Below are 16,986 nucleotides of genomic sequence, written 5' to 3' on the forward strand. Positions count from 1 at the left end.
CCTCAGTGTAAGAAGGACATGAAACTTTTAGAGTGTGTACAGAAGAATGTGACCAAGAGGATGAAGAGTCTTGAGGGAAAGACTTAGGAGGAGCAGCTGAGGTGACTTGGTTTGTTCAGCTTGGAGAAGAGAAGACTGACTGGGGACCTCATCACAGCCTAGAACTTCCTCAAGGGGGCAGCAGGGGGGAAGTGCTGATCTGCTCTCCATCATGACCAGCAACAGGACATGAGGAAATTGAATGAAGCTGTGTCAGGGGAAGTTCACATTAAGAAAAGGTTCTTCACTGAGAAGGTGGTTAGTGTCTAGAACAGGCTCCCCAGGGAAGTGGTCATGGCACCAAACTTGTCAGAGTTCAAGGAGCACCTGGGTGATGCCCTTAGTGGTGTGACTTAGTTTTACATAATCCTTTGGGGAGCAGGGAGTTGGACTCACTGATCCTTATGTATCCCTTCCAACTTGAGATATTCTGTCAGACTTCCTCACAAATGTGTAGTTTATTTAAATTGTAAGCTTAAATTTCCTGAAGTTAAAGAAAGTATTACAGAGACCAACATCAGCCTGACTCCTGGAACTCATCTTCCTTTTTACTCTCCCTCTAGTCCCTCAAAACTGGATGATTCAGTAGTAAAGGTCTGAGAGCTCTCCTCTTGATTTGCATCTGTTCTTCATTTTCATGCTACCTCTAAACTGAAGATTACACCTTCAGATTGGAACCTCTTCCCTTCTTACCGTGATAGGTTTTACCCATGAAGACAGGCTCTCTTTTCATTGATGAAGATTGCTCAGTGGTTTATACCCATGAAGCTTATAATTTCATCAGGAAGAAAGAAGAGAAACAAGGAGGGAGATACATTATGAAACACACTTCCAGCACCATTTGTGAGATGATGGATCCTGAAGGAAATCTTTTCAAGGTAAAATATATGGAAGGAAACCAGTTTCTGCATTTTAAGTAATTTTATCTTAAAAACATATCTCAGAAACAGCTTGCAGCCTTATAGTACTTACTCTTAAAGCAGCCTAGCTAGCCAGAAGAAACAGCTCCTGAATCAGGTCTCTGCAATGTTCTTGAGGATGTGATGGGTTTCCCTTTTTTAGTATTTCCACCTTTTTAGAGAGATTGAAATAAAGCACATGGTCTACAATTTATCTCACCTGTAAAGTTACCTTAACTAGGGTGACTTGTCTTATAGCAAAAAATCACCTCTGCAAATGAGGATTAAAAATGAGAGAGGATATTGGCTTTTCAGAAGGTCCATAGAAACACTCTAATCTACCTAGTAAGGCAAATATTGTTGTAAAAGGAATGATTCAGTCTTTAAAGTCACACTGATTGTGCTGTGATCCTTTCGCACCAAAGAGGAGTTTCTGAGCTAGTCTAGTACTTAGTTTTGAGTTATGGAAACATCATCTAAGTGTCTGTGACCTACATACTGTTTTCTAATTAAAGGTTCTAATTAAAGATTCTAAATGTGACATCCTTAGAGTATCCTTTCTATTGTTGCAATTGTAGTCATTTCCATTTTTCTAGATTCCTGTGAAACAGCACTGAGGTTCCCCTGGACATGTGCATTATGATACAGTTTTTAACTTGGCTGAAGAAATAGTGCTTGTGCATGTCTATGCTATCTGTCATTCTCTCCCTAACAAATTTTGAGCTAATCAACCTGAGGGACAGAAATTTCAAAGATATCAAGTTTCTAAAAAATCAAGGCAATTCAACGCAGTACAGAAGTTGCTTGGCATTGGTGTGAGCACATCCTGCTTTTTCTCAATTGATATTTGGGGAACAAAGGAAGGAGCTTGAGGCTGTGGGGCAGTATTGTAGGAGCAGTGATCTCAGAGGATATGTATTGTAGTAAGGGAGTTGAGATTAATGGAGTATGAGAGGACGCAGAATGAAGAATAACTGTAGGGAAAACATGTTTCATTGGTTTTACCATTAATGTCGTATGGTTTATTTACAGCATCTCACACAATTTTACTCTCAGAATCCCATTTTCATTGCATAAGTGCTTATGTGATGTAGCAGGTATCCATGCGAATACAAGTACCAGCAACAACTCATGGATTTAAACTTCTTGTTGTGAGGAATCCAGCTTTTAGGTCCTGTCCACTGTTACAATTCACTTTTGTTCAGTTCCTCAAGTCCAATTCTCACCTTCTGCATGGTTGTTAGGGATGGCAGCCAGGTGCAACTGTAATAGGATTGGTTTTTCCTCTGTCCTAGTCACACCAGAGACTACAGGGAAAAGGGCATGGACTGGGTGTGTCAGATTCAGTTCATGGACCATCCTTTGAATCACTCTGGTTTAAACTATCTTCCAAAGGCAACTGACTGCACTAAGAATTACAGGCATTATTATTCCTTGTTAACTTATTATTCATTGTTAGTTACCTTGTGTGTATATGTTAATGGCATGTTAGTTAATAATCGCATAGTATTTTCAAGAAGGAAAACACCATAGATATTCCCTCAGTATTATCATAAGATTATCTGAGATCATATTTTTAAAGGGAATGGATGCTTGAAAAGGGCCCCCTCTAGAAATATATACTTTTATATAGCTATAGGCAGATAGATGTAAGTATATGATCTGCATCTATATCATCTATATCTCTTCATATATCAACATGTATATAGATATGTGTATATATTTATTCACATTTATCTATATATTTATATATATACACCTGTACATATGTATATGCACATTTCTATTTGTATATGCACCTATATAGGAGCACACATGTATATACTCTGTGATTATTATCTAACATATTAGCATACAGACATATGTATATTTTTGTGTGTATCTATTTCTCTGTGTGTCAGTGTATATACTTAGGTACATATATACCTCACAGAGGTACATCATTGGCTGTTTGCTTATACAGTTACCTGGCTTGAAGAGCAAGTGAGTATTTTTGTATGAAGTTGCCTGTTGATGCCTGCAGATATATATGTTGAAGGTGGAATGTAAGCATGGGTGGCCCTGTTTGATAACTAAGAGTCCTTGAGCTTTTATTAAATATCAGCATGTGATATTAGTATGTATGATATGGTGTGTCTTCCTGTAAATGTTTGGTTTGCTTTTTTCACTGTCTTTTCAGTTTTTGTCTTAATTTCTTCTTCCTGTGAATTTCAGGTTATTCAACATGAAATATGTTTTTTCTGTCCCTTTCACTGGGCTAGGTCATATTACCATTCAGCCACAAGTTACTGTTTTAAAAGCATCATTTAACTGAAGTAATTTTATATCATTCCTATTATAGGTCATGGCTGATGGCAGCACAAATGTGTGTGTTCCTGGCATTGACACTGATGACAAGGAGGACAGCAGTTCAGCATCAGTATTCCCAGAAATTAACAAGCCTGTCACTTATGAAGAGCATGCGCCCAGGTAAACTGCACTGGATTCATAGGTTTACACTTTCTTCACTACACTGTGTTTATACAGAGTTTGTAGATTTGTCCTTCCTTCATTCAGTACTCCATATTCAAACCTTAATATCATCACGTTGGAGTTCCTTTTTCTTGATACAGTCCAATGTGTGTGCTGGCTCTGTAGGTTCTTCATTGTCTATGCAGATGGTTCTGGATCTGAGCTCCTGCGGAGCAGGGACATAGATAAGTATCTGGCTGAAGCCTGTAGTGATCCTGCTACTGCTGTCTTGCAGGATCCTGTACAAGAATGTCCAGGTAGGAAACTTTTCTCTTTGGACAAACAAATATTTGCAAAGGTGGAGTCAGTTTCAAAACTCTTACTTGGACAGGAAATTTGAAAATGTTTTTCCCCATGTAGACAAGTGCCCACACTTCTGGCAGTGAAGCATGGGGAAGAAGGAGCTTGTGGAAGAACTCAGGGAAGCAGAGAATTAACTGAATGACACTCTGAAAGGATAAGCGAACAAACAACTTTATCCACTCTCAGACATGCAAACAAGAGCAATTACAAAATGCATAGATTCTCTGTGTATTTAATATGAAAAACCATGGAATGTATCGCAGTCTTCATTAATCATATAGCAGTATTTATCAATGAAGAATGTTGACCCTTAGCCTGGCTGTTGGAAAGGATAAATATAATTTATAAGGAAGCTGGAAAAATATTACTAAAATAGGGGATGCCAATAGTACATGGCACCAAACACCTTCTAGTAGCAGTGCAAGAAGTCACATCTTGAAATGTTTGGTTATCATTCTGAAGTTAGCTGGACATACTATGTTTCTATAAAATACTCTGCATAACAGGTAAATACTAAGAAAATAAATGTGTATTTTAAAAGATGAGAACATATGGTTCCCCTGGATATGGGGAGAAGATAAGGGTAGTTTGCTTTACATACCCAGTGAAAATCTCAGTCAAGAAAACCTCACAAGCAGTAGTGATTTGTAATAGCAGCACGTCTGCTTTTCCAGACTTCATACTCCACCTTTCTCAATACTAGCTCTGTTTGCCCTGACAAAAAGGGTTCACAATTTTGTATGATTGTAACAAAGTAGCTCAGTAGCAATATCAACTTTGAAAACCACCCATGTGGTAAATAATAGTAGATTACATAGATTTGGGGGTTGGGTTGGAAAAAAAATTTCAATAACATTAAAATTAATCAGAACAATTAAAATATATAATGGATGGATTCCATTAGACATGATTTATTGATCAGATTGTGAAGTATAAAATAGAATGAAGAATTATGCTTGTTCTGAATATGATGTACCTCTTCTGAGATTAGCATTCAGTAAAGATGGGTCAGTGGTCTGCTCTTCCTTGTTTGGGATACTCCAGACACTGTAAAACTGAGCTGTTACCCAAGACTCAAAACAAGTAGCATAGGCAGTCTGTTGTTAAACATGGTCTGAGTAATCAGAAGTTGTCCAACTATTCTATAGCCACCCCAGTGGTCCAATATTATCTGTAGCCACAAGTATTGCATTTTCACATGGAGTTTTACTACTTGATAATACGGGGTTTTTATTCCTAGGTAAGTATATTTTTCTGGAGGTTTGAGACACTTGTCCATTATTTTTGGATTTGAACTGATTCTTAGCAAAATGTGTCTTTGAACCAGGTGTTTTAAGTATTACTATCCTCCGCCCTTTGGCTGAAACCTCCCCCTGGGTAATGAACAAAGAACCGGAGAGTATTGTTCCTCCAAATCTTCAATCGAGGACCTGGGACACACTTTCTTCTCTTGAGGTATAATTGTTTCAAAACTGTCTTTTGCTGCTTAAGCAATAGTTGTTTGTCACAGGGGGGAAATGGAGCTCTAAGCAATGTGACATTGTTAAGTCTGGTTTAGTAAGCAGTCTAAGCCAGGGACAGGCTGCGTCAGGAAAATGTGGTCACCTTGGGCTGCTTCTGTTCTCAGTAAGGTGATGCCAGATGAATTTTGCCAGATGAATTTTTAGAATGGATAAATTGTGCCCAAGAAACTACTGACTTTATTGTCTAGATCTATGATGCTATAAGGAGAGCCTGTGCTTTTCAGCTGAGATACATGTTGCTGATATCTGCATTTAGTCAGCAATATGACTAACCTCTTGCTCTTTTTGCTTCTTCTTGTCTGTGTTCAGAGGATGATCACAGATCCCTCAGTCAGAACATGTAGTTGGAGGGGTCTCTGCATTGGACCCAGTGAGCCGACAAAGTTGCCAGTGCCTGTGCGAAAATGTCCTAATAAACTGCAAATACGTCAGTTATTCCAGTATAAGCCACTCAGTGACGAACTAAGAGAAAAGCTGCAGCATTCCCTTAAGGTAGTACAATCACATTTATTCATTCTTCCAGTAAGCAACAGAGAACGGACAGATTAGGTGACATGAATCTGCAGTATATGGCTGAGACAAAAATTCTGCTACTTTTGAAAAACAATCAGTATTTCATATGTAGACAGGTGCTCTAAGAATAGTGTATTTCTGAAGCAGCTCACCTGTTTCTTGTGGAACCTACTTTTCTGTGCAAATATGTGGGATCCAGTCCAGTACACATCACATATAGTACACTAACAGTTTCCCTTCTGTCAATATTGATATCCGTTACTTTGCTTTTACTTTGCTTAGGGTTTATTTTCCTTCACAAAGCCTTAAAAACTTAAATCTGTGAAGCTGTACAAGAATTGCTAGCCCACCGTAGTTCAGCAGTTAACTTGGTCATCAGGTCACTGAGATTTACTGAGTTTTGGTTTTGTATTTGTTTACATTAATCAGTACAGGACATTTTGACGTTCAAGTCTGAGTTCTGTCACTCTATCTATGTCTAGCAAATACCCGTGTAGCCTTCTGACAAAGTGTGTGTCTGTCCCTCATGAGTGATTGGTTCATAACAAGGTGCAAGCTCATACATCATGTGCAGGTATTCTGAGATGGAATCTGAAAGTTCTGCAGTTGATCCTTGTCAGCAGCTTCGTAGTTCTCAGGTTTGGTATAAAACATTGATTTATTTAATTCACATTGTGAGGATGCTCTTGGAAGATATTTTAGAGTTAAAAATTCATAATTACTTGCCGGTTAGAGAATGCCAAAATAAATGTGTTCTATAATTTACTCATTTAACATATTTCAATGATGGCATTGCAGACTGAATTTGAAAGTTAACAGCATGAGAAATTTGAGAAGGCAGTAGCATGTTGTAGCCACTTGGATTTTTTGTTTCCTCACATTACATTTCAAAGAAGGCATGCTAGTAATAGAAAAACATGGACAGCTGTTCAGCCCTGGCATGTTTGGGACATGCCAGTCTACCAGAATTAAATTTTACCCTTTTACAGTCTATGAATTTATAAAAAATATTCTTTAATTTACATACTGAGCTTTCAAAGGCAATGCTATAAAAATAATATTCCACACCAAAATCCCAAGGTGAGTCTTTCCATTGACCAAATTTGTTGTTGGCTTTTAGAGAAAGAACACTGTTTGTTACATTGGGAAGGAAGAATTGCAATTATTGGCACTGGGAAAACGTTTGGAATAATTGTGTTAATATGCAGTGGAAATATCCTCATTGCTCATATACCAATATTTAATTAATGGATTTTTCCAGAAAGAGATATCTTAAATCTTTAGCCAAATACTCACTTTGTCAGAACTGAATTAAAATCTAGAGAAAAAGGTATTCTTCCTTTCTCCATCTCCTTTATGATTTAAGAGGTATAAAGGAATGAAAAAGAACTCAAACTAGAAACAGATTGCTTCTGCAAACCTTGTCTATTCATAAAGCTCAATACTGCATGTAGCTTTCTAGCAGAGTCGTGTGTTAGGACAACATTCTGTAAGGACACTTTTTTCCATCCAACTGATCTTCTAAAGTATAAGGAAGTTTGGGAAAATAAAAGTGTTCTTTTCTGTAGCAGTTAGTGGGATTCTGGCAAAATAAACATATTTCTAAAAACAGCTTCAGATTTTTTTCTGAACCTAATTTTTCCATTATGATGTTGTAAATTTCCCTTTCCCCGACAGGAGATCGAACAGGAGGGAGGTACAAATCACAGTGTTTGTTAGAACACCTTTTAGTAGTTAAGCTGATCTTAATAATATAATTGATTATTATTACTGTCAGCTGTTTACTCAACACATTCCTTTATTCACCCACATTGTTTACTCAAACACTTGCACACTCGTATGTTCTTGCCTGGCTGGTGCAACAATTGTGAGACCAAACCTACCTGCCTGCTCAGAAGCAGGGGTTAACACAGATGCACCAGGGGCATCTAGGTAGCTGTTGGATGTGGTTCATGTCACACAGCTCATTGGGGATGCTAATGTGTGTTCATGGCCCAGCAGAGATTCAGCAGACTCTTGATTTCCTTAGTATATTAGTTCTTGCAGATTCAGTTAGGTTGGGCTACGTGATCTCCAGAGGTCCCTTCCATCCCTAACCGTTCCATGATTCTGTGAATAGTCTTGCTGGTCTTCAGAGCTGGTTATTCCTTGGTGAGCTTTCACCTGCTACCTTCTCAGCATGTACTCCTCTCTTTGACCTGTTGGGCTTTTTAAAAACTCTTTCTCCATGCAGACCTTTAGATATCTATATAACCCATTCACACAAATTCATAGAAGAGGCCTTTATGACACTGAGAAGCAGTGTATGTCCATTACTTCTACAAACCCTTTTCTCTATACGTGTGCTCCTTAAGTCTATGTCTGCAAAGAAAACACCTGCCTCTTGTTCTTTTTCATTGTTCCACCAGGAATATATAGACCACATTTTAAAGCAGGAAAATGAACTGGAAGAGATAAATGTAAAAGAACCAAGAACAGAAGAAGAAAAGGAGAACGCTGCAAGTCTCCTTGAACTGGTTACAGTAAGAAAGATACAATTTTTAACTACATTTTTTGCAACAAAACCACTGTATTGCATTGGAAGTGTCAACCTTAAAATATGTCATTATCTGTTAATAAAATAGCAAATGTTAGGACAGCACAGTGCCAGCTCTGCTGTAGTTTAATGGTAAAGCAGAACCACACTCCGCATTCATTTGGGCTACTGAATGGCGCTATGGCCATTTTGGGGAAGCAATACTGAAAACAGATTCAGAGTTTGGCTCTTTGCGGTGATCCATTCCCAAACACACAGGCCAAAGTTACGGAAATGTGTATATCCCCCAACATTAGGATGAGAATGTTTCCAGTCTGTTGTCATTGCAGCTGGGAGAATTTGATTTCAACCACAGCCACCTCCATAATGAAACTTTAAACTCTGCTTTTGGGATAATCCAAAACCAGTCTGGAGGAATATTGTTATTACTGCTGAACAGCATGTATATTTTTAGAAAATGTGTTCTGCTGATTTGCAGAGCTAAATAGAGCATGAAAATAAAGGAGAGGGGAATAAGGAAAGGGAAAGGTGGGAAAATAGGGAAAGAGGGACTTAGGTTAGCAGTCAGGAAACAGTGAGGTTAGTGAGAGATGAGTGGCAAAAAATCAGAGAAGTTCAAGCAGCAGAAGTGGGTGGGATGAATGAGAAAAACACTACTTGCATCTTGTATAAAATGTGATTGATTAGTTTGCTCTATTTCAGGTATTTAAATAACTTGTTTCCTATGGCTTCCTTTAATTTGGTATCTTGCATGATGTGAATTCACACATTAGATTTTTTTCATACATACCCAGTTAAAAAATCTGGTGTTTGAAAAATGAGATCTAGACATGTTAGTTTAAATATTCACTAACAGATGATCTATCCACCTTTTGAAAGTGAGTGTGTTCTAGCAAACAAACATCATCTTAGCCTTAGTGTCTACCTTTTAAACCTTTTCTCAACATGCAAAAATGTTAGGTGTGAGATCTTTACAGTTTTAAATACTGTTAATTTCCTTTTCCTAGTTTTCTGGATAGATCTATAACTTTACTATTCTTTTTCTTTATAAGCTTAAAAAACCCATGTAATGCTAGAATTTGTCTCTGAACTTTTTAGCCAAGTTAGTATTTTCATTTGCTGAAACAAAAGCCTTTTTTATATATTATAAGATTTTGTATATATTTTTGCTGAGTACCTTCAAGTGACATACAATTTTTAAAAAGGGTGGAGAAAAAAAAATCCAGAAAAAAAACCCAAACAAATAAAAACGATAACCAAAAAAAACACAAACCAACCAAACAAAAGCAATAAGGAATTCACAACCTTTCTGGAAAGAGGAACACAGAGAAGTGATCTGTCAGCAACTCCATCTGCCTGTATACATTAGGTTTTTCTCCCAGAGGGTGGTGGAGCACTGGAACAGGCTCCCCAGGGAGGTGTCACGGCCCCAAGCCTGACAGTGTTCAAGAAGAGACTGGACAACGCCCTCAGACACATGGTATGAACTGTGGGGTTGTCCTGTGCAGGGACAGGAGTTGGACTCAATGGTGCTTGTGGGTCCCTTCCAACTCAGGACATTCTATGATTCTATGACATTTACTTGCTTTGATGAGATTGAGGTGCTGAATCTCAAATGCTGCTCAGTTCCAATGGACTTTGCTAGTGACTACTGTTAGTTTTCCCAGCTACCCTGAGCACATTTCCAGGTACAGATTTCACAATGGATTACTATCTTCTGAGCAGTAGAGTCTCACTCTGGAGCCGCTGTGACCCAGGAGTGGTTGTCAAAAGTCTCCACTGTTCCCCAGCTCTGTTACAACTTAGGTTGCCTGGTCACAGGAACTCTGGTTTCCAGTTTTTATTCCAGCATTAGAATAAAAGAAACAGCTTAGTTTAGAATGTTACCCCTCCAATACTTTACTGTAAACCAGCCACAAGAGTAACGAAGCTCAGCTCCTCATTAATGAAGCCTACAAAATCCTGAACACATTTCCTATTTGATTTCTTGTTGTGGCTGTGAGTTTAGATCTGGTTCAAATCCTTTGTAGAAGGATTTGAGCTGGTTTATTTGATTTAATAAACAGCAACCATATAAAATACAAAGCCACCTGTGAAGCAGGTCATCAAGAAGAAAACAAATACTTGTTTAGTCCAGGGAAATTGTATGGAGTGTTTCAAAAAGATGGACCCAATTTGAAATCACTATATCTCTGCAACCATGAACCGCCCATGAATGAAACTCTTACCACCAGTAATGGTGGTGCATAGAGTTCCAAATGATTACCACTAGATAGCTAATTAAACAGTTTGTAAGTTTTAGAATAATTGTAACATATTGCCATCATGAAATATACTGCTTTGAAACGGGGTCCATCTTGTTGTAACACCCTGTGCTTCATTTCATTTTCTCCTAGCTCATATTTTTAAACACACTGAAATACCTCCATTCTAGTAGTCATATTCTCAGATAACACTTGTTTAGGAAAATACTTTGATCGGGATGCTGATGTTGTAAGGTCTGTTTCTCATGTGGTCACAGTTATTCCTTCTTCGTTGCAGTCCATCCCTAACTGGGAGAAGTCATCTGAAGATCTCAGTGCTAGCGGTAACAAAAATTCAATATCTATCTTTTAAAATTGTAAAATAACGCAGTGAATTATAAAGTACTGTAGTATTATTTTTGAAGAAGGAACATAAAGGGGATTTCATCTATGTGCAATGTACATACTTTTGTCTCTTCTATTCTGAGTATGATTCTCACAGGTAATTAGAACTAGAGAGGCAATCAGTGATTGACTCTCTTTAAAAACTACTGCCTGTGTTTAGGCATGTGTATTTCTCATGTTGACCCACATCTCCAAACATATGAAGTTTTTCCAGGTATAACAACTATGATACCAGTTAGTCAGTTTTGGACTAGTATCAACATTTCAGCCAAGTATTCAAAGCGACTGGATAAGTCCTGGGTGTTTATTATATTTGAAAATCTGATCTCAAATGATAGTGTGTTCTGGTTCCATTGGTTCCATCAACCTTGCCTGAGGGAAAAGATGGAACAGTGTATTAGTTTTCCCTTGTGAATTTCCCTTGTGAATTCCCTAACCCTAACACTAACCCTAACCCTAAGCCTAACCCATAACTGTAACCCTAACCCTAAACCTTAAACACTAATCCTAACCCTATCCATAAACCATAACCCTAACCCTAACCCCAACCCGTAATCCCAACCCGTAACCCTAACACTAAACCCTAACTCTAAACCCTACCCCTAACCCTAAATCCTAACCCTACCCCTAACCCTAAGCCCTAACCCTAACCCCTAATCCTAACCTTAAACCCTACTCCTAACCCCTAAGCCCTAACCCGAAACCCTTGCCTGAGGGAAAAGATGGAACAGTGTATTAGTTTTCCCTTGTGAATTTCCCTTGTGAATTCCCTAACCCTAAACCCTAACCCTTAGCCTAAAACCTAACCCTAACCCCAAACCCTAACCCTAACACATAACCCTAACCCTAACCCTAAGCCCTAACCCAAACTCCTAACACTAACCCTAACGCCTAACCCTAAAACCTAACCCTAACCCTCATTGCCTCTCTACCAGTTAGTCAGTTTTGGACAAGTATCAACATTTCAGCCAAGTATTCAAAGCAACTGGATAAGTCCTGGGTGTTTATTATATTTGAAAATCTGATCTCAAATGATAGTGTGTTTTGGTTCCATCAACCTTGCCTGAGGGAAAAGATGGAACACTGTATTAGTTTTCCCTTGTGAATTTCTGTTAAAGTTTTTATTAGATATTTGTTAACATTTATTAATATTTTCAATAGGTAGAAATATAATGAACATTTTTCTTTCTTTTAAAAATCCATCAGCCTTTCCCACAGAAAAATCCACGGAATTCAGTCCCATATTTTTCTGCCCTTCCCACTGTGTGAAGATTATTTCTGCTTGTTAAAAAAAAAAAAAAGCACACTACCCAATGTACATTGAAACTGCTGTAACAAATGCTTGCTACACACTTCCTAATTAAAAAAAAAAAAATAAAATTAAAATGAAGGTGTACTTGTAAGATACCATTGCTAATTAAAAAGTGAGAAAGATAAGCTCTTTAAGATAAGCAAAAAAAGAAAGAATGGGAAAATAGAAATACATTTTATGTTGAAAAAGCTGTCACAAAAATACCCCTAGTTTTGAAGTTTGCAATACATAATTCTTGAAACACTGAAAGATGTCATAATCAAATAAGATCATATCTCAAACCTCTCTCCTGTCTCCCAAGTTTTGCAACAGAAATTTTTTTTCAACCAAGAAAATTTCATTGTACTCACAGTTGAGGTCTGAGCCATGACGTAAGCAACACATTTTACAGAAGATGTCAGAGGACAGTGAAAGTCTTTAGTAAAGCCCCAAAGCTGGTCACCTATGGGAAGACCAGCTTTTCTCCATTATACATGTTAAACTAGTAGTTCCTTCCATGAGAATGTTGATTATGGCTCCTTCACAGCCATGATTAAGCACAACCTAAGTAAGCTAAAAGTATTATAATAAAGGTCCCTGAATGCCCATATTATTTTGTACAGCTGGAGACAGAGACACAGAACATTGCTCCCCAGTCAGAAAGTGGCTGAATACCAGCAACTTTTTATATTCATGGGAATTTGATTTGTATTTTGAAATCACATAAAAATATTTCAGAAAACACAGGGCGGGGGTATTAATGTAATCTGCTTCTGGTTCTTTCTTACCTTGAATAGAATTAATTTCCTACCTGTTAGTGTTCTGAACTTGATTTTGGAATGAACTTCTCTCTTCCGTTTCCTTTACACTATTAAAGAATCCATAGGTTTTCATCAAGTGACACAAAGATGCATTAAAAATATATATTTGTTTATTATTCATTACACTTAGCAGAACATGCACATTTAATAATACTTCTTATCTTACAGCTCACATAACTGAGCTCTATGAACAAGCAGTATTGTCTCCTCGCCTGTATCACACAGAAAAGTCAATCATTAACCAAGGAGAGGACCAACAGCAGAGTTTCAGGTAGGATGGACCAATGAGAACTGATGTAGATGTAAATAACAGGCATGGAAACGTACTTTACTGACTGTCATTAAGGACTGGGACCCAGATCTCTAGATCCATAGCACAATGTTTTACCAGCTTTTACTATGATTATTTTGTCCCTCTGTACCTCTTTTTCCCTAGCTCAAAGGTAGTTTAAAGTTCATTTGAGAAGGATTTTTAAGGTTTCTTTGATTGAATTATATAATAAAAATGCAGATATAAGCAAGCAATTTTGTGCAAACCATACAAGTCCAAGTCAGGAGTCACCTGAGATGTTAACATACTGTCATAAAAAGCATTTTATTTCCAGGGTTATCTTGTAAATATTTTTATGCTTAGAGACCATCATGCTATTTTTATCATTTTCACTACTTATTTTTTCTTTCCCAATTGTTCAGCCCAGAAGGAGTAGCACCAGCATCCAGGTGGCAGAGCAGACACGAAGAGCACAGGTAATAGTATTAGTAGGACAGAAAGTTATTTTATGAGGCAATTGAAGCTGGCTTTTGGAAAGACTGTTACTGATTTCACCAAGTCTTGGGTAATGGTTTCAATGGGGTGTTCTCTGCAACAGAAATGCTGGATGGATGGTTTAACTGTCATTTTTTTCAAAATCTAGTAGTGTTGCTGTTAATTTCTGCTATTCAAAACAAGGCTAAAGTCAGAAGTGTTTCCTGGTTCTGTCACCAGCATGGAAAATATTAATATTTTCAAATGCTGATGCTTTAGATTAAAATTCAGGTATTCCACAAATCCCAGGTAATTTTTCAAATAGAACCCCAGACCCATGTCTATCACATGGTGGTGCTTCAAAGCTTCTCCAGGCAAAACAGTCCCACCTCCCTTAGCCTCTTCTTATATGAAAGATCCTCCAAGCCCTTAATCATCTTTGGGTCCCTTTTCTGGACTCACTTCTTTAAGTCTGTGTCTTTCAATGTATCAGGGAACCCAGAATCTGACACAGCACTCCACATGTGGTGTCAGTAGTGCTGAGTGGAGGTGGTTCACCTCCCTGCCTCCTTGGGCCTGCTGACAACACTCCTCATGCAGCCCAGGATTCTGCCGATCTTTGCCAGAAGGGTGCACTGTTGCTTCATGTTCAATTTGGTGTCTACCAAGACTCCTAAATCCCTCTCTGTAGAGCTACTTTCAGCAGTGGACAGGGTGACATAAGTCCCCCATGAGGGGTGGATATCATGAACGTGAAGCTTCTTCCAGTTGTCTGAAGAAAGCCACTTCTTCTTCCTGTCTATAGCAGACACCCACAACAATGTCATCCATGTTAGTGTGCCCACTAATGCTAACCTATAAGCTCTCAGGGGGCTCACCACCCATCCCCAGGCAGAGCTTTGTGCTTTCCAGCTGTTCTCTTACAAACAGGTCAACTTCCTCTCCTCACGTTCTTGGCCTGCCCTTCGTAAAGTGCTTGTATCCATCCACACAGCACTCCATTCGTGTGAGCTATCCTTCCACACTTCTCCTGTAAGTGCACAAGGACTTCTAATTCCTCCAATTTGTTACCTCTGCTGCCTGCAGTAGTGTACACGCATTTCAGAGAGGCACCCAGCTGTGCCAATTGCCCATAAAGAGTCTGAAAGCTTTCCCCATAATGCCATCCTACAGGCATGTATTTATTTACATGCATGTGCTTGGTGTGACCCCACTTCAGCCCTGTTTTATTGATTGTGGTGTCCCTTATGTTCACATCACCCCAGGCCATTTGTTTGCCTACCATGTCCACGCTCCCTCACTTGATTGTTGAGGCTTCTCTCCCTTCCCATTTCATTGTGGAGTGCTCTATAAAAGGCAGGATACACTCGTGGTTTACACCCTGGAAAGGCATATGCATTTCTGAGGACATTTTAGGAGCTAAAACATGTAGACAGTAAGTAAACTCATTATCTTTAAGAAGACCATTAAGATTAGGGTCATCTTAAAAAATCAATGCCTTAATAAAGCACGGCCCATTTTGTCACATTTGAACATCCTACTTTGGGAATTACCCATATCTCAGTTTCCTGTTTGTAAAGTATTTCTCATGGGAGTTCTGAGGCAGGTGCTACAATCTTCAGATTAGAATTGCTTTTACAGGAGGAAATGTGTTCATGTGTGTATGTGTATAAACATAAAAAAATCTTTATAAGACTGAAAGTTGTATTTAAGGCTGACCCTCAATTTTAATTTTAATCTTCCTTTACTTCACTTGCTTTCAAGTTTTAAAAAAATTTCCCTTTATCTCCCACTGGTGAGTTGTGATGCTGTTTGATGAATTCAAGAGAAAAATCTATAGAGTTGCTCTGAAACAGCATATATTGCTAAAAATGTACATTTCACAATGAGACAGATGAAGTTTCAGGAGAATTTCTGCCCAGATGTAAATCAAAAGTCACTGGATTTCAATCTGTAGATATGGTAATTCACAAAAGCATTTTAAAAAATATGAGTAATCTCAAAGCCACTATTAATTGAGAGAAAAATATGGGGTTTAGAAAGTAAATTTACAGAATATTATTCTATAGTGAAACATAATTATATTGCTGCATTATATAATTCTCTAGTACCACACAAAAACTTCTTATTAAAGCATTGTACACTAAAACCATTATCATTTTCAGTTCTAGAAGAAAGGGCTTTAAGAATCTGAGTGAATGACAAATTCCTCAGTGTAATTCAAGCATGACTGTTTAAATTTGAAGAATTAAAAATATGCATTTAATTTATGTTGAAATAGAAAACTTGATATGTGAACTAGAATCAACATAGAGAAAGCTATCAGTTACATACATTCATTCACAACAAACTTAAAATAATTATATTGACAGCTCTTTAGGTCATTCACTATTTCTCAGACTAAATAGTAACTTGAAATGGTGATGAACTAATACTATGATCAGAAACTTGCTTTTTCTTTCTTTTTTTTTGTGAAAGGTTAAATAGCAAAGAAAACCAAGTTCTTTTCCATACTACTTCTTAATTACTTTCCAACTGACTTGCATGATAAAAACAACTTTCATAATTTCAGATTTATACAGCATTTTACACTAGTTTGCATACTATTTAAAGAATTTCTTCTTACATATATCTCTGAGTAGCCATCACCCAAGAACATAATGTGCAATTCTAGCTTTAAAGCCAGTGTCAAAACTCTCAATATGATTAATACTGATAATTTCATAGATTATATTAGACCCTGCAAGCCAGTGAAACTATAGTAGTATAAATCTGTGTTAATTCAAGCTGAAAAGATAACTGGTTTTTGCTCTGGTGAATCTTAACTTCTGAAGTTTTAACAGCTTTTTCTGCGTATCCACAAAGCCATCAAGGTTTTCTGTGATAAAAGAAGGAAATTAGATTAATTTTGTATTATGAATTTTAGCACTGCATCTGAAATACTTATTCTCACATTTAAATGTTTGTTGGAAGGCTGGAAAGACATTATTGGTAGTCTTAGACATGTTCCACAAGATTTAGAGAACTAGACCATGATTTGAGGAGGAGCTCTTCATAGCAGCCAACCCACTGCCTATGTCAGCCCCTCCATATATCATCATATCATATCATATCATATCATATCATATCATATCATATCAATCATATAATAATCATA

The 16,986-nt window shown here is 37.6% G+C and overlaps 1 protein-coding gene across 1 annotated transcript in view; it reads left to right on the top strand.

Annotated features, from left to right (window-relative positions):
• Positions 1-16,986, top strand: part of SPAG17 (sperm associated antigen 17) — a 106,920-nt gene that overhangs the window by 76,469 nt on the left and 13,465 nt on the right. Inside the window, exons 31-41 of the mRNA XM_082076152.1 lie at positions 741-917; positions 3,280-3,407; positions 3,576-3,706; positions 5,080-5,207; positions 5,585-5,767; positions 8,197-8,310; positions 10,866-10,911; positions 13,253-13,355; positions 13,778-13,831; positions 14,521-14,543; positions 14,666-14,861. Of these exons, the coding sequence (XP_081932278.1) occupies positions 741-917; positions 3,280-3,407; positions 3,576-3,706; positions 5,080-5,207; positions 5,585-5,767; positions 8,197-8,310; positions 10,866-10,911; positions 13,253-13,355; positions 13,778-13,831; positions 14,521-14,543; positions 14,666-14,861 (1,283 nt within the window). The remainder of the gene's footprint in view (positions 1-740; positions 918-3,279; positions 3,408-3,575; positions 3,707-5,079; positions 5,208-5,584; positions 5,768-8,196; positions 8,311-10,865; positions 10,912-13,252; positions 13,356-13,777; positions 13,832-14,520; positions 14,544-14,665; positions 14,862-16,986) is intronic.

This window comes from Streptopelia decaocto (assembly GCF_964273445.1).
Source record: "Streptopelia decaocto genome assembly, chromosome: 1".
NCBI classification, from domain to species: Eukaryota; Metazoa; Chordata; class Aves; order Columbiformes; family Columbidae; genus Streptopelia; species Streptopelia decaocto.